Consider the following 21,019-nt stretch of genomic DNA (forward strand, 5'->3'; position numbering starts at 1 on the left):
CGATTTATTAAAATGTTGAATATACCCATTCTGAGGACTGTAAATAATAGTGGGAACTTTTGCTATTATATTTCCAGTTACAGATAGGTAGCCGCGTTGGTCTGCCATAGTCAAAACAAAATTAAAAAAATCCTTCCAGTAGCACCTTAAAGACCAACTAAGTTGGTTCTTGGTATGAGCTTTCGTGTGCATGCACACTTCTTCAGATACACTGAAACAGAAGTCACCAGACCCTTCTATATAGTGAGAAGGTGGGGAGGGGTATTACTCAGAAGGGTGGTGGGATTGGGTGATTGGCAGATAGCTGTGATGAGCCTGTTGTATTGGGTGATTGGCAGATAGCTGTGATGAGCCTGTTGTGATGAGTCGTCAACAGGCTCATCACAGCTATCTGCCAATCACCCAATCCCACCACCCTTCTGAGTAATACCCCTCCCCACCTTCTCACTATATAGAAGGGTCTGGTGACTTCTGTTTCAGTGTATCTGAAGAAGTGTGCATGCACACGAAAGCTCATACCAAGAACTAACTTAGTTGGTCTTTAAGGTGCTACTGGAAGGATTTTTTTTATTTTGTTTTTGCTATTATATATTTATCAAATGTTAATAACATTATTAAATATAGAGGTAGTGAAAATGATTATTCTCTAGCTTTGGTTCTATCTTTTACCATTTGTTGTTAGAGAGTTGATGACTGGAAGCTCCAGTAAGGTCAGCCAGAGGTTGGAAAGAGAATGGGAAGTAACAAAGAGTATGGAGGACACACACACAAAAGTAGGACCAATTTGATGGAATGTGCAAGAAAAAGAAAGGCAGTTGGGAAAGATTGCACCCCCCCCAAAAAAAAAACCCACTGAGAACTTGCTAGTAAGGATAGAACAAGGCAGATTATTATAAACATGCAGAGACAGGAAACAGTCCCTCTCTGGGCAGTAGTCTCACAGAAACACCTTTGTTACACAACTTTAAGAGGAGGGCAGATAAAGAGATGACACGGATAAACTTATAGTAATATGAATCTAGCCAGAAAACAATTACACAAGACTGTACTAAGACATTCACTGTAGTTCTATACAACTCACCTCAACAATTAAATACTGTTTTGAATAAGAATTATTGCTAATAAATAAGAAAATGTCTTACTTTTGTGTCTTTTACAAATAAATCCGTTATATCTTCTGCAGTGTTCCTTGTACCACTCCCCATTATCTGCCTTCATGTAAGCGCAGATGCCACTATAGTAAGAGGAATAATCTTCAGGCTCGAATGTGGGCTCATTTGCTTTCCAGTTGACAAAATCTACTTCAGTCTTATCTTCCCATAACCATTCTCCTAATTATTAAAATCAACAGATGTTGTAATGACTAGAAAGGGAAGGAGCAGCACAAAGATTGCAAGGTGTTCTATATGGAAACACAATTTAAAAACACACTCACCATTTTTAGTTTGGAAAATATACAAGCAACCAGCCATATTATATCAGAACACTGAATACACTAACAGTATGGGGAGGGTGTCTGATTTCTGGCTACAGTGCCCCCTCCCCCCGCATTCCCCCAGACCATACTGAGCTCTATTTTGGACAGCTGCCTGGCTCTGAGGAGCAGCTTTTTTTTTATAGACAACATAGAAGTTTTATAGACAACATAGAAGAGCAGGGACTGCTCACACTGCTTGGGATCAAAACCAGATTAGATGTAGTATTTCTTTTTAAAATGACTAGTAGATACATCTCTTTTTCTCCTTTCTCTAAACTAGGAATTACAGGCAGGTCCCCGTTTACATGGGAATTACATTCAAAGGCATCACATCGTGTATAATTGAAACCCATTGAAAAAAGCCTGCAAAAACCCCATCCCAACCCCGTTCTGCCCTTTTAGTGATATTTCAGTGCTGTCTTTATGACGTTTCCAGGTCACTTCTGCATTTGGTGTGATTCACGTATACATGGTCACACACATACTGAATGCGCATAAATTGGGGGGGGGGGGCTGCCTGTACATATTTTTCATACCTAAAAACTTTTTCTAGATCAGTACTCTAAACTCCCACAACTATTTTGGAAAAATGGTTGGCTCTGCTTTTTCATAAAGTGAACTTTAACATATAGATGCCATTTCCTAATGTAGACTGTTATTCTTCTAATCTGAAGCTATAGCTTCAAGCACACTTACCTCAAGCTCACTGGGAACAACATACTTATTTTTTTAGTTTGCTAGGCTAAATACAAATATTCTGGTTTCCAACATCCCTTTTGGGGCAAGGCTCTGGAGCATATGGTGGCATCTCAGCTCTATCAGTTTCTGGAGGAGACGAAATATCTGGATCCATTTTAATCTGTTTTCAGGCCTGACTATGGGACAGAGATGGCTTTGGTAGCCTTGGTGGATGACTTATGACAGGAACTGGGGAGTGTGTTGGTTCTGCAGGACCTCTCAGTGGCTTACAATACCATTGACCATGGTATCCTTCTGGGCCACCTTGCTGGGATGGGACTTGGAGGACTTGTTTTACAGTGGCTCTATTCCTTCCTGGAGGACTCCTGGGGGACTCCTGCTTGATGGCTTGGCCATTGGCCTGCGGGGTCTCTCATGGTTCTGTTCTGTTGCCTATGCTATTTAACATTTACATGAAACCACTGGGAGAGGTTGTCCAGAGTTTTGAGGGTCCATGACACCCAGCTCTATTTTTCCTTTCCACCTAAATCCAAGGAAACTGTCTCATTTCTAAACTGGTGTCTATCTTCAGTAATTCCAGCAAGGCTGTTTGCCAAACTGTGTTATAACATTAGTCTATTTCTAGAAAATTTTAAGTTTTCCAATTACTACCTATGGCTGTACGTGCTGCCATTAGAAGAAGAAGTGTTACAAATTCTATGCTTTTTAACTGTTCAATTTCTTCCATATATTAGCTAATGCCAAAAAAAAAAAAAAAGGAAAACTCTGAGATGCAATTAAAGAAATTCCCTGGACAACATTTTCCTAAAACAACTTCACCTTTGAACATTCCCACCACATATGCCTTCACATTCTTATGCTGGTGTGACCCCTCAAGCACATGGAAGAACTGTTGGGCTTGATGTACGAAGATTTTCTGGGAGTTAGGTATCATCTGAGCTGTTTCACTTCCAAAAGTGTTTATAGTTTTAACCAATTTTTACCTTCTTGTATTGCATTTCTTGTAAACCACATAGAGAATATTGTATATATACATTGTTTTAATAAATAACTATATTATAAATAAGTATTATAAATGTTATTATAGTATAAACATTGACTGTAAAACAGTTACCTTCAATATTTCTAATTAATCCTATCCAATAATTCCAACGTGTGTTTTGCTGTGTGTGCTCCACTAAAAATTTCAGTTCAGCTAAATCTTCTATAGAAGCCAAGGTGCTACCTAGGAAACATCAGATGAGTTAAATTCTTAATTCATTAAGAATTTGTCATACCACCTTTAATTTATTTAAATAATTACAATTTTCATAATGCATACTTTTATCATTGTAAATTGCTCTGGGACCTTAGGGGCAAGTAAGACGAAACAGAAGCAACAACGTATTTAATAGATACACACTGGCAAAACTGACCATTAGAGATTCCAACTAAACATCAAAAAGAACTAAACATCAAAATTCCAACTACCGGTAAACATCAAAAAGAACTTTCTGACAGTAAAAATTGTTCAACAGTGGAAAAGACTCCCATGAGAGCTGGTGGACTCCCCTTACTTGGAAGTTTCTAAGCAGAAGTTAGATGTCCATCTGTTATGTATGATCATAAGTCAGCTTAGAAGGAAAGCACTGCTGCTGGCACACACAATTTTTGTTTCCCCACAGTGCTTCTCTGGCCCCAGTGGAGCAACATTCTATCTGGGCTCAGAGGTACTGCGGAGGAAATAAAATGGAAAGTTAATAAATGTGTGTGTGCATATGGCATGTGGCTTTTTAAACACCCCACCAATGAACTTTCATTCAGTAAGATTCATACATAAATCTCTTGGTTGGACAAATGAGGATGATAAGTAGACGAACAGCACAACCCACCTCACACAGAAGCACCCAACAATAGAAAGATTTATTATTAGGGACCAGTACAGTCAGGCATTTGCTGATGACCTGAGTGCTCTGAAGGACAAACCACCTGTTCTTCCAATCTTCCCTCAACTTGGCCTCTCCCAAAGTAGGTGTGGGCAGCATCGTCAGCCAGAAACCCCACTTGCTGTGCCTTGCCATTCTACAGTACCTCCAAGGACTACAGGGTCAATTCCAGGCTTCCTTCCTTCCTGCTTTATCATCATAGCAACCCAGTGAGACATATTAAGCTAAAAGGTGGGGAATTGGCCCAAGACATCCAGTGAGGTTTGTGGGTGAGCAAGAAATTGAACCTCTGTCTCTCTGGTCAAAGTCCAAGGCTAAAATTCTGTACCCACTTACTTAGCTTAGGCTCCACTGAACTTGATGGGACATATTTCTTGATAGACATGCATAGGATAGGACTTCCCTGCAACACCATCCACTTACCACATTGGTTTTACATACTAACTAGGAGTTTCCTAGCATGGAAAATTTATGTCATGATCTAATTCAAAACGATACCCACCTAACTGAGAACATTTGAAGTGTGCTTTCGGGCGATCAAACCAACCAGTGAAGAATTTATAGCAATGTGCCCGAAAAGGTATCCAAGATATCAGGTTCTGTTTTGATTCAGGGCATTTTCCTGGTGCCTCTGGAGGTTCAGTTGGGATTTTGCCTATTATGAAACAAGTATTTTATTTTATTTATTTTAAATAAATAAATATATTAGAAACCTATAAATACTAAGGATGTGCAAACAAATCCCAAATCATGAGATGAAGCAGAATATCAAGGTGGCATTTTGGGCTAGTGGCATCTTGGGCTAGTGAAATGAGATGTCTGCAGCTTTGCACATGTCAAAGCAGGGCCCTCAGAAGAGCTTCATGGTGCCAATCCAGGCATTAAAAAACTGTTGCAGATAAGTGTCCAGAACATAAACATGAAATGATGGGGGGAAGGAGAGCAAATATGAGACTGGGAGAGGCAAGGAGGGAAAGCTGTGCTGCGATTGACAGGTTAAGCATATAATCAGAGTCAATAATTTTACACAGAAAGTGAATAATTTAATTCTTTTCCTCTGCAGAATCAATTTTAAAGGTGCCTAGCAAAATAACTCCCCGACTGATAGCAGGTTTCTTACCTACAAACTATCATGTCTGTATTTTTCAGATCAATTTGTTGGCAAAATGCTAGGGAATATCAAGTGATTATTTTTTTTTACCCATCCAAAAACTGTTACAACTGCGCCAGGAGTGCCAACTTGAAAAAAATATTGGGGGGGGGGGAGCTAAGCCCTGCCCCACATAATCAATGATACTCACGCCATTTGAATGGCAATGCCAATCAACTTGGGGGGCAGTACCCTCAAATATTTTATTGGAAAATATTTAAATTTATCTCATTTGAGTCATAGCCAAAACCATTGTCAGTTCATGGCATCCTTGGGCACAGTGGCAGGGCCCACCAGTAATACCTGCTTTGCCTTCCCCCCCCCCCCCGCAAATAATAATAATAATACTAATACTAATAATAATAATAAATTTTATTTATATCCCGCCCTCCTCAGCTGAAGCCGGGCTCAGGGCGGCTAACAATAAAATAATTGTTGTTGTTTAGTCGTTTAGTCGTGTCCAACTCTTCATGAACCCATGGACCAGAGCACGCCAGGCACTCCTGTCTTCCACTGCCTCTCGCAGTTTGGTCTGACCAATAAAATAATACAACATGCTAAAATAATTTCATTATAAAATTAATTCAAATCAATTTGATGGCAACCATTGGGCTAGAGTTCTGTGAAAATTGCCAAAGGAGGGAATCAGGCTGTGCCCTGGCCAAAGGCCTGGTGGAACAGCTCTGTCTTGCAGGCCCTGCGGAAAGATGTCAAGGCCTTCAGGGTCCTAGTCTCTTGTGACAGAGCGTTCCACCAGATTGGAGCCACAGCCGAAAAAGCCCTGGCTCTAGTTGAGGCCAGCCTAATCTCTCTGTGGCCTGGGACCTTCAAGATGTTTTTGTTTGAAGACCGTAAGTTCATCTGTAGGACATACCAGGAGAGGACATGGGCTTCCGGCAGATGCTACATTAGGGGCATTATGAGAAATTGTAAGGAAGACTGGGGGATGCTTGGTGCTCATCAGAGCATTTTTGCCACCACCTGATAAGCCCAGCAGAATGACACCCCAGCATAGGGTGCTGTGCCCATCAGCTGGTGCTTTGGCAGAAATCTCAAATTTAGAGCTGGCATTGTTCCCAACTATTTGTAATATTACAAGTCATTGCTCTCTGAGAAATCAATGCCCTGAATGGGCATAAAATGGCCACCAAAAGAAAGAAAGAAAAAAGAATCCTCTTAATGAAACGTGAGCTATTTTAAATCCTATTGACTTCAATGGTAGGTTAACAGTGCAACCCTATGAGAGTTTACTCAAAGTAATGTTCACAGAGTTGCATGGAGCTTACTCCTGTGTTAATATATAAAGGGTTGCTGCCTTAAAAACACTTGCCTAAGTCTCTTCAATTGAAATCAATGGGTACTAAATGTGGTTACCAAATCCTAGATTACTTATTGTAACTCCATCATATTTTTGTTTGCCTGATGGTTCGAACTGTAACAGTTCTTTCCATATGAAAGAGGCAGAAGTTACAATAGCACATTTCTCAGCTCTATCTTCAAATGGAGTAGGCAAAGTCCCATATTAAAAAAGATACATTCCTTTGCTTACCATGATGCCGCTCACAGACAGTGAAGAATGTTTCATTGCAATTTTCTGTTTTCCAGTGACCATCAGGGTGTAAGTAGACACATGCTATTTTCTGCTTTGGCTCTTCAGGGCCCCAATCAGTATATACTAGTCTCTGGTTGCTTATCCACTTGTAACGCTCACCAGTCTAAAATTCAAATGCACATGGGAACATCACATGCTGGCTTAGAAAAAAACTTTGACATTTGCATACCATAACATCAACTCCACATTATTTACTTTTTCTCCTTTTCATTTTATTTACACACACTCTCACACACCATCATCTTTCAGGGGGTTAACTTAAAGTACTACTATATGGGTGACACCAGAGATAATACCTATACTATTTAACATCTAATTGAAATAGGCGAGGTGTTATCCAGGAATATGGAGCATGATGTCATCAGAATGCTGACTGCACACAGCTCTTGTTTCTCCTCTCCATATGAATCAGGAGAGGCTAGGAAGGTGTTGACCTCGTGTCTAGAAGCATTAATGGGTAGGGGTCAATAGAAGGGCTGAATCCTGATAAGTTGTAGGTGTTGTAGGTGGACAGTTCCTATGTCAAATAATTTGGTTGACAACCTTCTCTGGGAGGAGGTTCCTTGTGAAGGAACAGATTCACAATTTGGGAGTACTGCTGGATTCCAACTTATCACTGGAGTCTCAAATGGCTTCTGTGGCTAGGACTGCTTATGTCCAGGTTGAGCTAAGTTGCTAGCTGCAGCCGTTCCTGGACCAAAGTAGTAGGGTCTCAGTTGTCCATGCTCAGGTGATCTCCCACATGGACTTCTTTAATGTGCCTGCAGAATGTGGTAGATTGGTGGCAGCATGATGGGATGATATGTCACCACACATCATCACTCTGCACTGGCTGCCAGTAACCTACCTGGCAGAGTTTGTCGTGCACCCAGACCAAGCAGAATCACCCTCCCATCACATCAGCCACATCTCTTCCTTTAGAAGAAGAAAGACCCCATCCACTTAGCAGCTCCTTGCTGCCTTCTACGTGTGCAGCCAAACCAAGCAGCTTCAGGTGCATGAGAAAGCTCTCTGTGGAGCTTGTCATGCACCCAGACCAAGCAGAATCATCTCCCATCATATCAGCTAATGCACATACATGTGTATGTGGCCCTGTTGGATTCTTATGCCTGGGTTTCAGCCTGCAATGGGAGCACTGGAGCTGCCTTAAAGCATTTTGCAAAAGTGCTGTTTGAAGCAGTTTGAACTTTTCTTTAAAGTGAGTGGGTGGGCAGTGGCCATGGTAGCAAGTTGGGTGGCATAGAGGACTCTCCTCCATCGCACTACCCCTACGTGCTCATAGGTAACCCACAGATTATATCCAAAACTGTTTGTGGGAAGTAATGCTGAGGGTATTTTCAATGAAGTCAGCTATTAAAAGTTCTGTGTTTTCTAACTATGCCCTCAATACAAGCCCTTGATGTGGATAAGCAGGTTTATGTTCATGTATATCATATGTTCTTACCATATTGCTGTTTAAGCCAATCCACACAGGCTCCTTGTATTTTAACACGTGTAACAATAAGAACGATTGGATGTATGGATTCACAATGCTGGCAAGCTCTGACTGTATAGAATGACATTTTTTCCTGGCCGCTTCCCATGTCATTTTGGGGCCAATGAGAGAGTAACTGCTGTTCCCAAAAAGAATATAGCCAGAGGCTGAAATTGTCGTTTCAGGGTGTGATAATGCAGGGTCTATAGGAAAGTAATAAAGAGAAAAGGCAGAGATCAGTTTAGACTGTACACCATCCTAAAATTTGATTTCACTTGATACTGAAATTTCAGAATGCCATTATCTCCTAAGTTTTAACATCTCAAAGTACTAAAAATCTGAAGTGAAACATTTAAAAACCTTGAAAATCAACATTTTAAGAGTTAACAATAACATTACAGGAAAGTTATAGTTAGAGATGATATGGATGAGGCCTCAGAATACATTTTCTTTACAGTTACAAAAAAGTCAAATTCTTAACATGTAGTCAACAGGCCCTTTTGAAACATATCTTCATTTCTTTCCAGAGAAGTCTAGAGATTTCACTTAGCTTCCTATCTGCCATCCTTTCTCAGATGATAAAACTTTCTACGTATATTCAAATGAATACGTATATTCAAATGAATTTGCATAGGTCATAGAAGAAGCCTATCACTTTGAACAGTGATAATACAACAACTTTAAACTGAAAAATCCTGTGCCAGCATCCTCTTCCTGCCTGTCCTAGAGATGATGTGTAAAAAATGAGGCATATAATTGTGGCAACTCTTTGGCATTAGAGTTCACCTCTTTGCATCTATAAAAACAGGTTCTCGTGACTGCTGCTCCCCTAACCCCTGCCAGCTGATTTATACTGGCGAGTGTGGAATCTCTTATGCATTAAGAGCTTTCAATGTTGTTTTCTTTTTGACCAATATGACATGGAAAACTGGCTTTGGATTCCATCAGGCAATCATAATTTTTTTTAAAAAATTCTGTTACTTCTCTTTGAAAAACATACCAGAGTTTCTTTGGCAAATGTAGGATTTTTTAGCAGAACATGGTCCATCCTTCCAGTTTCCTGCTTGATTTTCAGGCTCTTTCATCATAAAAACACAGTCTTCCTAAGGAATAAAAATATAACAAAGGAACAAGTAACACAAGAGGGTTTGATTATTTTGTAACATATTATGCTTTTCTACTACTTAAACTAGATGAAAATATTAATCTATACTTTTTTGAGCCAAGTTTGTAGGTTATTATTTCTCACTTCTTATAATGTCCTGTTGAACCCAGCCCAGAAACAAGCTCCACCACTTAATGACTCCACAATCACCTCTGTGATTCCAGGTCAGTGATGGTGTGAGGTTCACACCAAAACCTGACTAAACAGACAGTGCAAGTTTGACAGCAACAGGTATCCTATCTCTGAACCCTACTTCTGAGAAGGAATCTGTAACTGATGCATGCTGATGTTTTCAGGAAGTGGGGTAGGGTAGCAGGGCCAGCTATAAAACTGCTTAGGTGAAACCTAGCTGTTGCTGGTGCAACACCTTTTCAGACTGGCTCCTTGACTTGAGACACCTATGCTTCTTACCTGAATGAACAACTCTCCTTGTTTTCTCATCAGCTCTGCTCTACTAGCAACTCCTCTGACTCACCAGGAAACAGGGAGTCTTTCAGTTTCAGTGTTGGCAGGAATAGTACACAATGAGTACCCCAACCAGTAAGATACATTTCCACACAAGCGGTGTATTCAGTTAGTGCTAAGGTGAATGTTCCATCAGCACAAGTATTTCTTCTTGTGCAATAGAACCTTCAACCTGTCTCCTTCCTCCATGTGCTTCCTACATCAGTTGATGGGGTTCCCCAGTGCTCTGGAGTAGATTTGGGGATGGCATAGTGAGATGAGATGGGGGAAATCCTCCTGTTTTTGCTAGAGCTGATCCTTGCCAGCCAAAATGTATTTGAATATTGTGCTATGACGATGAATCAGAGATAATGTGAATTACTATATGTCTAAGAGTAAGTTGCCCAGAAGGGCACTGCCTGAAAACTGGTCTGTAAAAAGAGTTGTAGTAATTGTAGAGTTTTTAAGTAGTGGTAGGGAACTGGACCTGGTCAGCAGACACTTTGAAGCCCTGACAATCAGCTGATGATTACAACTTCAAAGTGCTGCTTGGGACTCTTTGCAAGCCCTTAGCAAATAAAATAAGAACTATTCATTCTCTGTGCACAACATGTACATTTATAACCAATTCTGAGGAAAGTCTATGGCTGGCACTAAAAATGAACAAACTAGGAGCCAGATGAAGATTTGATGGGAGAGTAGTACATAAAATGGGTTTTCTGAATCAGTAGTCTCACTGCAGGATGCAGTACAGAAGACTTTTTCTATTTTGGGGGTGGGGGAACCTTTGCAGGCAGTACTTACACTCCAAAAAAGTGGAAAACCTTTGGCCCAATTTAAATAGTGGACTCCACTTCCATCTGTCCACAGAAATGTGTGCTCCGAATGAATATCATTCAGTCCAATCCAAGCATCAGTTGAAGCACTTTTTAAATGTACCGTGAGGAATGCTGAATGAAAACAAAAGACACGTTTCATCGTAAAAGATTCAACAAACACATCCCCTTAACCTATAAGTGAACCAAGATTCCAAGTTGTTCACATCTATTCTGGCCATGTAATTAAAGCATTTTATGACCAAGTATATTGCTGAGAGGTGTATGGGGTGTTACGGGGTGGATAGTACCTCTGGTGGGGGGCATGTCATGCTCCATCTGGGATAGTTTGTCCCACCTTTGGTCCCCACCCTCACCTCAGCTCTCACCTGTGGCTCCTAGAAGCTTTCAGCATGCAACAGCAGCCACACCCTAGCAATGGCCAGGTGAGGGTAACTGATGGATCTCAAACCCTCAATGAATTAGGCCATTGGCTGTCAACCTGTGTGCCATGGCATGCTGGGGAGACTTGAGGATCATCCAAGGGAGCTGCGGGGGGCCCATCCTTTAATTAACTTGCAGCCCATTATCTTCCTGCATCTCTCTCTCTCTCCTCTGTGGCCATCCTTCCTTGAGTCCTCCTCCTCCTGGATGCCTCTCAGTCATTTCCCAGATTCCTAGTTTCTGTGCCCCCCCCCCCGGTTCTCCATTTCTGGCGTGCCAATTTGGTGCAAGGAGGAGATTCCCTGGTGGCTGCCTTTGTCTATTTTTAAAATGCAGGCAACTGGGGGGTTTATACTACAGTGACGTTGGAGGGGAAGGTTTTACTCAGGAATAAATCTGCACTTTGGAGAGCCTGTCCAAGTGCATGAAGGGGCTGCCAATGTGGGAGGAGGGATGGCGGTTGAGATCTCTTCAGCAAGGCAGGCAAGGAGGCAGTGAAAAGTAGCTTGCATGCCTGTGTCATCAGGCACTGTAGGCAGCAGCCTATAGGCCCCATGACAACGAATCAAAATAATATTGATTTGATCTTGAAAGAAAATTACAATCAAGCTTTCTTAGTTTAATGTTATCTCACTATATCACGCACATGAGGGCCCCCCTGAGATTTTGACTGCCTAGGGGCCTCCACTGGGTTTAATCTGGGACTGTGTGCCATTTGCAAAAACGGGGTTGTTTCCATCCAAGCTCGCAAGTAAATCCCAACAGAGTTCAATGGGGCTTCCTCCCAAGTAAAATGTTCATGAACTGGGGACCCGAATGGCTAAAGTCATATGTGTATGTAAGGAAGGAGGGAACTCTGTGCATTGCAGCAACACTGCCCTGGTTTCCAGCTCCTCCAAGTCACAAGCAGTTAGTTAAGTTACCTGAGTGGCAAGGGCAGGAGCCACATTGTAGCAGTTCCTCTGGCATGAGGAGAAGTTGAGCAGGAGGTCTTGGACTTCTAAAACTTTAAGTCCATAAGAGCAATATGTTTTAAAAGAACTGACCTTGAAAAGCTTTGCTTGTTATAGAAGCCAAGTTTCCTCCTTGTTTTTTACAAGCAGTTCGTGCATCAGACCAATTTTTCCTGTCTTCTTCATTAAACCCAAACAGTTGGAAGCACTGGGGGAAAGAATACAAACTCAAAACTCTCATCAATCATGATATGGTTAATGAAATCAACAATCATGAAATGGTACTGGAGTAGCAAACATGGATTATTTAATGACTTCAGAGAGGAATCAGAAATCTGAGATTTGTTGACTAGGGTTATCATAGAGTGGAGGATGGGGCAGAGGTGCCTACCTGCTGCAGGTTGGGGGAGACACTCCCTGGCAACTACAGCTATATCTGCTGATAGCTCCACAAGTGTAGATTTACCCTGGATAGGAGTTTACAAAGGGGTGATTGAATAACATATTCTTTTACTTTTTAATTGTATGCTTTTTGTAATATACAGCCCACTCACAACTTGCACTGGGGTTACGTTCTGAGGTTTGTGCAAACCCCAAAATTGTGTATAGTCAGAATATTTTGGTACAGCCCACACACCTTTTGGAAGCTTTGCACTGAATGGGCCTTGCCCCCTTTGCAGGGCAGAGAGCTTTTAAGCTTTCCATCTTGTGTGCATTTAATTTCTCTGATCGCAGCTGACCAGCCACCAAATGTGTGAGGCTGCCATCATGCAAGTTGACTGTAATATTCATTGTAAGCTCTGTAAAGAGCCCTTGCATAGAACTGTGGACACAGAGAGCAATTTCTGCATTGTCATAAGCTCATTGTATGCACTATAATAACTGAGAAGGGACAATATATCAGTTATATTTGCAGTCACTTTCTTAGTTACCTTGTTATTAAAAAAAAGCCAGCCATCAGCACAGCCCCCAACAGGTACAGGCATTGTGGGAGCAACAGTTGAACGGACAGAACTGTTATGCCTTTCACAGATGAATTTATTAGCAGTACCACAATTTGTATCATACCATAAACCTGAAAGAGGAATTATGTCTTGATCAGTAAGATTAAATCACTCCCAAGTGAAAAAGCACACAGAGACCTTCAAGTGTATATTGCCAATGAAAGATTGGTAACAACAAAGAGCAGCCACCACTTTTCTGAAAATAGAGCTTGTAAGAGACACCATACTGTTCCTACATTCTGTGGTATATGTCAATCATTCCAATCTGCGGTCTGCAAGCACATGATACAGAAGCCATGCTGAAATTAAACCTATGTGGGTTAAGCCTCAAAGAGAGCCTGTCCATGAACTCTGTGTTGTTTTAAGTTCCATATTGGATGGAAGGGAGATTATGTATACAGGAAGTCCTTGTTTTGCACAGGGGTTACATTCCAGACCCCTGCAGGTGTTTGTGGAATGTGCATAAGCCTGCTCTGTCCCATTCTCCCTCTTTTCATGACATCTTTAGGACATTTTGGAGCTACTTCTGGGTGCAGTGCTGTGCATGCGTGCATAATTGCACGTCATTCAGACACGCCTAAAACAGTTGTCGCCTGTAAATGTAATACGCAATTATCAGTGCTTTTTTTCTGGCACTCAATGGTACTCAATCTAGCGTGGCCTCCAGCCACTAGGCCCAGTCAGCATCTCTCTTACACTTTCTGTCTCAAAAAACCTTGTGCTTCTTGCTGCTGCTGGTCTCCAGCCTTGGAGTCCATGGGACTGCAATCTCATAGTCTAGTCAGGAGAGTTGTGGGCATTTCCTGGGACTCTTCGCCACTGAGGTAGTAGCAAAAGCAGCTGCTCAGGGCCGAGGCTGGTGTGAAAGGAACGATGAGGATGCCGAGCAGCCATGGCAACTGTCACTAATGCAGGAGGGCAAAGCTTGGGAGCGGAGGAGGCCTAAAGCCTGCAGGGCCAGTGAGTGGGTGTATCGCTGTGTCATACAGTGGCTGAAGCATCCCATTCCCTCTTATGTAATGGCAATGACTGTCCCCAGCTAGGAGCTCCCACTGCTCCACCTACCCTGAGGCTATTTCCTCCCTTTGTGAGTCATCCCTGTCTTCTCTGCGTTGGCTCTGTCTCCGCATTAGGTGACAGGAGAGAGAGAGGCTTCAGGTGTGTTAGTAACACTGAGAGGTTTCTTTATCCTTCAGCATAATCTCTTTCAGCTCTCTGGCCCAAGAAGGGTACATGGTGAGTACCAGCACCTTTTTTTCTAGAAAAAAGGCACTGGCAATTATCCAGAATATAAACTGCTTAAAGTCCCAGAGTTAGTAAAGTAGCATATATAAAAGTCCATGTGGCAGTTCCCAAAATCTCTCTTACTGTATAAACTTGTCCACATGATAAATATATAGTGTCTTTTAAAATATTTTAATATCCTGTCATATTCAAAAGAAGACAATTAAAGAGCTGTAAAACAATTGATTTCCACTCCCATTTAATGTATATTTATGGATGGAATAGTCATTGTAACTACAGATTCAATATGTGATAGGTATTTATTGTCAAGTTTGCAGATTCTCATGACCCCCCCCAATGATAAACTTTTATTCTACTTGCCTGTGATAGCCTTCATAGCAACACATGTTTCATCATCATTTCCAGAGTTGGGTTCACCAGGTGCCCAGGACGCATAGGTCACTGGAGTTTGATCCAACCAACTATAGAAAATAGTAAGAGAAAATGGAACAGAATAATGTAATTTGCCCTTCATTTACATTCCATATTTTTACAAAAGAAAAGGGAACACCAGGCTGATAAACTATTTAGCAAAACTGAGCATTTAACAATATTAATTTACAATGATAAAGAATATTATTTACACTGTTATTTCATTCTTATCACCAGGCTTTGCATCTCTTGGTGGCACTGTATATATCTAGCATTACTTTTTCTCCTTTTACCTTTAGAGGGACTTTCTTTAAAATGCAGGGTCTCATGATTAGCAGCCATAGCAATTTCTAAGGCTAAATATGGAAACACAAGACCTGCTCACTGAGCTCCTTTGTCTTATTGTCTTCTTAAGAGTGGTCATGTGCCCCATTTTAAAGTGAACAGTCCTTTATCTGACAGGCTTTTAGGGGACAAACTTTTATTTGAAGATCTGCCCACTATAAAGCTGGTTTAAAGAACCCCAGGTCTCCTGGTCATTCTCTTCCCTCAGCATGGTGAGATGTATTGAAAATATAATGAAATTATAGCAATTATTTATAAATTCATACATACAATTATAAAACATCCCAAACAGGACGTATGCAAATCAGTGCCTTCTTTTGTTCCCTGCCCCTGCTTTTTGGTAATGCAGTTCCTCTTTTCTTTATGATGTCTAAGTGGCCTCTCTATGTCTTTCCAGGATTGCATCTTTCTGACTCACTCTGACCTCAGCCATGGCCTAGCCCTATAAAAATAAAAATAAAATACCTATGACTGGCAGGTAGAAGTAAGGGGCCTGTCAGTTACTGGGGCCGTTTATTTTAATTAGAGGAAAATGATATGCCTGTATTTTATAGGTAGAATGTAATATTTCTATTTGAAAAATGATTAAATTGGTTCTTCTTTTACATAAAAGCCTCCTTTCGTGGCTGTAATCTTCAAGTCTGAGGGGAAGCAGTAGTGAGGAAGATCTGAAAAAAGCTTGTTGGTGGGGGAGCAAGGGGCAGCTTGCCTTTGCACTGCTTCTTTGCCAACTCAAATGGAATGGGGGGGGGAGTATACCAGGTGTGGGGAAGTATGACAACAATCAGCTCTCAGCTCTCTCTAAGCGGCAAGGTGAAGCCATTTGCCTCAGGTGGCAGATCTGACCCATGTCCCACTCCCATCATTATGAAGCTGCCAGCCCCACTGGTACTTCACCTGTGCCACTGCCACCACGCTGCTCACGCTGCTGCCACTGCACCCTCTCTGCCGCTGTTGCATTATAATGCAGATGCAGGCAAGGGTGCAGCTGCTGTGTCAGGACTGGCAGCAGCATGGGCACAACAGCAGGGACAGGGAGGGTGTGGGAAGGGAGCTTAGATCTGTGGCGGGTGCTATTGTGGGGGTGGTGTTGGGGTGTTTTGCCTACAATGACATAATATCTTGGGCTGGGCCTGGTTCTCAGTCTCTTTCACTGGAGTCCTAAAAGGCCATCAGTATTAGAGGGAGGATGTCATGGGAGAGGGAGAGTATCAGTGCTGCAATCTTCAGAGCATGGCTGGGAGCAGAGCAGAAGGGAGCAATTAACTAGGAGCACGCCACATACAAGCTACATACAATAGCCGTAGAAGTCAGGCAGATAGATTGGTGCCCTCTTCCTCAACACATGAAGAAAGAGGGTGGTGCCCCCAAAAGCTTTGGAGGAAACGGCATAATAAGTGAGAAGTTCCATGCAAATGAAAGAGACAAGGGTGTGATGCCAGCCTCGTGAATTGTAACATTGTAGTTTTAGATTGTTGTAACCTATCCTGAGACCTTATGGTTAAGGATGGGTAAAACATGTTAATAATAATAACAAGGCCAACAAGAACTAGAATGCATAATTCTGGGTCTGATAGAGCCAGGGGCAAGTCAGAGTAGAACAGCGGAAGGAACAGAGGGAAATACAACTTGCAAAGCTAAGAAAGGTAGGTCAAGTGATTAGAATGGCTACTGAGATCTTTGAGCAAAGGGCCCACCAGTTAAGAATTAGCCTGTGGCTCTGTAGACCCTTTGTAAAGTCTATTTTAAAAGAGCTAAAATAGTCAAACAGCTAAATTGGCTGAACTACAATATCCAAATCCCTGTTGGGCTCTCACTGACATAGCAGAAGGAAAGGTGGTATAGGACTTTTATTCTCTATCCTTTTCCGGCTACTCCCCAAACTATTTCACTTTTATTGGAGACATAAGTTTTACCACCTTGTGGGGGCATGCTGGGGGCTAAGTGCTGGATCCTTAGGATCAAAGCCTTCCCCTGGTATGTCCCTTGCATGTATGCATTCATTCCAACACTGGGCTTTGATGTCAACACATCAAGGGCTGTGAAAGTTTCTGAGGTAGCACAGTGGAGGTAACTGACAGTCAGTTTTCCTCTCTAAGGTCAGTCTTCCCTATCCTCCATCCCTATCCTCCATTACAGGAACCATAGGACTGCAGAGTCAATCTATATATCTGGGAGATTAAATGAATCAGTTTAGAGAAAAATGGTGAATATAACACCCTTCTATCCAGATTATTTAACATTAACCTATATATTATCTAAGAAACTTAGTATGATTTACATTTTTAAAAAAAGTTGTTGACTTACCCAAACTCTCCATCAAGACCCACAGTTAAACCAATGTAAAGGTCACCAGAGTGAGTTCCATAATAGTTGTTCTATAACATACAAAGGAAAAATGGGGAGTAAATGTAACAATAAAGTAATCGGATATATTTACAAATCAGCCAATACAAAAAGAGACTTGTAATTATAAACATAACATGTTTGTACTTTATTAAAACACAAATAAAGCTTTCAGTTAAAAGAAATTAAAGCCTGTCAGCTAAAATTAGAGAAAACAAGGAAGTCATTTATTATGGATTAATAAACTGATGTACCCGTAATAAGACCATTGGTACTTAATGTGAAAAGGATTTTTGGGTCAATGTAAGAATGGGCATTTAGCTCCCTCTAGCAGTCGAAGGCAAACTGCAAACTGGAAAAAAATATTCAAATTCCTCCCTCAGTTTGTGAGAGGCAATAGACAATTTGGGAGGAAGATTTCTTAAGTGCTGAACTAGGAACTGAGAAATCAAGGTCCAAATCTCCACAGCCATGAAGTTACCTGGGTGACCTTGGGACAGTTGTTGTGGGGATTAAACGTAGAAACCAAGAGTCTACCTTTAGCTCCTTGGAAAAAAACCCAGAGGAAAAGCAATCTGACTTTTCTTTTGTTTGGTTGCTTCCTTTAATAAAGAAGGGAGAGGGAGAAAACTGATCTGCCTTTCCTCTGCTGTGGGAGAGGGACAATGAGGGAAGGGGGGAAAGAGTGGTGCTTCAACTGGCTCCGGAGTCCCTCATAAAAACCAGACAGAAGCCAAGCTGTCACAGAGAGATAAAACATAACAGAAGAGTGTAGTGGGGCTGTTGCAGATTGCAAGTTGGGGGAATGTATGTGAGGGAATATATGTACGTATATATAAAATAAAAAATCTTTAACAACAAGGGAAAGCAACACACTACAATAACACAAGAAGGAGATACAGAAATAATACAAGCCTATAGTGAAGATGTAGAGAGTCAAGAACAGACTGCTTTCCTGAGGCAAAATTGAAGAAAAAACCCAATCTGGATTGTGCTCTAACCTATCTTGTATATACATTTTTTTGTCTGATGGCGAAGAGTCTCTCTGTTTTCTTTTGCTGCCATGTGTCTGGCTTCTCTTTCCCTTCTTTGGCTTGTCTCAATATAAAACTGGCTTTCAACGAGGGAACAGTTTGGATTACAGTACTTCTTTCCAGCTTGCAATTTTGACTGCAACTGCTAGAGGGACCTAAATACACATCCTTGGCATCAGCTCAAGAGCCCCAAGAGAATAGATGGTTTACTGAAGATTTTTAATTATCTGTAGTATAAATTACAATGCAGCCTATGCCACCTGCTTTCATGTCATAATGCTGCCCATTTCACTTCACTCTTCCACTTAGTGAGTTGCACTTCTTTGTCTTCTAAATGAAGGAAGGGGAAGGAAAATTAAACAAGCAATGAAAAAGAACTAGAAGAGGGAAAGGATAAGATGGATCTATAAAGAGTTTCATAATGGATCTAGACAGAGCTTTTTTTCAGCTGGAAATCACCGGAACTCAGTTCCGGTACCTCTCAGGTGAGCACCATTGCCATTATAAGAGAACAAGGGAGGCATTCATGGTGAGTTCCATTCCTGTTTTTCTAGAAAAATAGTGCTGGGTGTAGAGAAAAGCAGGAAGGGAGGTTGGGGAGGTGAAGACAGAGGTTGAAACCCTGAGTGATAAGCCCACTATGCTTTCATTATAGGCCCCTGATAATCTGTAGAGAAGCTCCTCTTCCCAAACATTTTGTTTGTGTATTTCCATCATGTTTCTTTGAAAACTGTATATTGCTGGATAGAATATTGAACTTCGCTGGCATGAAAATTAAATGCTTAGGCACAAAAATACATTTTGACCTATTGCTCTGCATCAAGCCTTGATCTGTGATGATTATTTGGGCGAATGGATCATACCCCCCCCCTTCTCACTTCTTTGTCAGTGTTTTACACTTCAATTGAAGTACATGACCACATGTATAAGATTAAGGTTCTGGTGACCCTATCCAGAAGAAAATGTTTAGCAGGCATTAAAATAGCCACAACCCATCATTCATCTGGCTTTTTTTTTTAAACCAAGCTGTACTTCATTAGGAAAACATATGTTCCAAATATTTCTTACGTATTTCCACAAAAACTTTCTTTCAGTTTCACTTTCAATGACAGTAAGATCTCCACCATGCTTCTTGCACAATGCTCGTGCTCTTTCTGCAGATGTACTTGTATTACTGACATAGTACTCATGTTCCTCATACAAAATCCAGCCATTATCAATTATTTTGAATGAATAGTCTGCAAAAGAAGACATATTTTTATTTATCTTATTTAAAGTAGTTCTTAAATACCCTTCACCAAATGATTCCAGAGAGTTATACAGAAATATGCATAACGGTAATTCATGCAATCAGTGCTATAACTAAGAAACTTTAATGATATTAATGGGGATCTCCCCTCCTCTACATTAGATAAACATGCACATCAGTTCAGTTTGAAACACACAATCAACACCCCCCATGCATTTCTTATTGCTGGTTCACACTGTAAAATTAATTTAAAAACAAAGCAGTTGAGTTACCATGATACTATATTTTATATATAAAATGAGCACCTATTTATTTATTTTATTTTTATTTATTGAATTTATTTACCTCCCCAAACCCGCAGGTCTCAGGGCAGTTCACAAAATAAAATCAGACTATAAAACCACAAAACATATAATCAAAATAAAAACAACAACCCAATAACACACACCCCCAAACACATTTTAGAAGGGCATAGGATGTTAATCAAATCAACCAAAGGCCTGGTTAAAAATGAATGTTTTGCCTGGTGCCTAAAGATGTATAATGAAGGAGCCAGACAAACTTCCCTGGGGAGAGCATTCCACAGACAGGGAGCCACTGCAGAGAAGGCCCGTTCTTGTGTTGCCAGCCTCTGGACCTCTCAAGGAGGAGGCACACAAAGAAGGGCCTCACAAGATGATCTCAGGGCTCGAGTAGGTTCATATGGAAAGAGGCAGTCCTTGAGGTATTGTGGCCCTGAGCCGTTTAAGCCTTTATAGGTCAAAACCAGCACTTTGAATTGGGCCCAGTAACAAATTGGTAGCCCATGCTTTGGCAGGCAAGGTGCTTGAGAGTTTTGTGGTAATTCATCTGCAGTCTTGAAGGAACTAGTTAACTTGGCCTATTTGTCTGGATGCAGGCCTAGATCTGGAACAGCCATAGTTTCCCTGACAGCCAACCTTATTTGGGACAGGGACAAAGAGTGTGTGACTCCATTAGTCTTGCATTGAAGGTGCAACAAACCTTCAGGCAAGCAGCCAGCTTTTTTGAAGATCTGAGCTAGAGAGCATCTCCCCAAAAGTCTGCTGGAGTGTGCTGGCAAGTGGCTAATCGGCATGCCTCAAGCTTTCAAAGTCACAGTGGAGGAATGGTGAGAAGGAAGGGGGTGGGGTGATCCTACATTCCAAAACTGCAATGTTTCTACTCTAGACAATTTGGGTGACAAAGGGAAATGAACTATGGGGGATT

At 41.3% G+C, this 21,019-nt stretch overlaps 2 protein-coding genes and 1 long non-coding RNA gene across 5 annotated transcripts in view; 2 read left to right on the forward strand and 1 right to left on the reverse strand.

Annotated features, from left to right (window-relative positions):
• LOC307200050 overlaps positions 1-1,134 on the forward strand; it is a 49,765-nt gene extending 48,631 nt beyond the window's left edge. Inside the window, exon 3 of the long non-coding RNA XR_013832295.1 lies at positions 683-1,134. This is a non-coding gene — a long non-coding RNA (uncharacterized lncRNA). The remainder of the gene's footprint in view (positions 1-682) is intronic.
• Positions 1-21,019, reverse strand: part of LOC307200010 (macrophage mannose receptor 1-like) — a 53,496-nt gene that overhangs the window by 5,363 nt on the left and 27,114 nt on the right. The window contains exons 17-28 of one of the 3 annotated variants that reach the window (XM_079948262.1): positions 19,612-19,781; positions 17,471-17,541; positions 14,768-14,868; positions 13,091-13,233; positions 12,252-12,366; positions 10,751-10,896; positions 9,338-9,440; positions 8,308-8,540; positions 6,801-6,966; positions 4,604-4,756; positions 3,291-3,401; positions 1,143-1,331 (exon numbers count right to left, since the gene is read on the reverse strand). In XM_079948262.1, the coding sequence (XP_079804388.1) occupies positions 1,143-1,331; positions 3,291-3,401; positions 4,604-4,756; positions 6,801-6,966; positions 8,308-8,540; positions 9,338-9,440; positions 10,751-10,896; positions 12,252-12,366; positions 13,091-13,233; positions 14,768-14,868; positions 17,471-17,541; positions 19,612-19,781 (1,701 nt within the window). Of the gene's footprint in view, positions 1-1,142; positions 1,332-3,290; positions 3,402-4,603; positions 4,757-6,800; positions 6,967-8,307; positions 8,541-9,337; positions 9,441-10,746; positions 10,897-12,251; positions 12,367-13,090; positions 13,234-14,767; positions 14,869-17,470; positions 17,542-19,611; positions 19,782-21,019 lie in introns of all 3 variants that reach the window. The other 2 variants (XM_079948261.1, XM_079948263.1) reach the window with 2 other exon arrangements.
• The window catches only part of ST8SIA6 (ST8 alpha-N-acetyl-neuraminide alpha-2,8-sialyltransferase 6), a 473,234-nt gene continuing 459,474 nt past the window's right edge, over positions 7,260-21,019 (forward strand). Inside the window, exon 1 of the mRNA XM_079948363.1 lies at positions 7,260-7,265. The gene's annotated coding sequence lies outside the window, so the exon portion shown is untranslated. The remainder of the gene's footprint in view (positions 7,266-21,019) is intronic.

The sequence above is a fragment of the Podarcis cretensis genome, assembly GCF_951804945.1.
Source record: "Podarcis cretensis genome assembly, chromosome: 12".
NCBI lineage: Eukaryota > Metazoa > Chordata > Lepidosauria > Squamata > Lacertidae > Podarcis > Podarcis cretensis.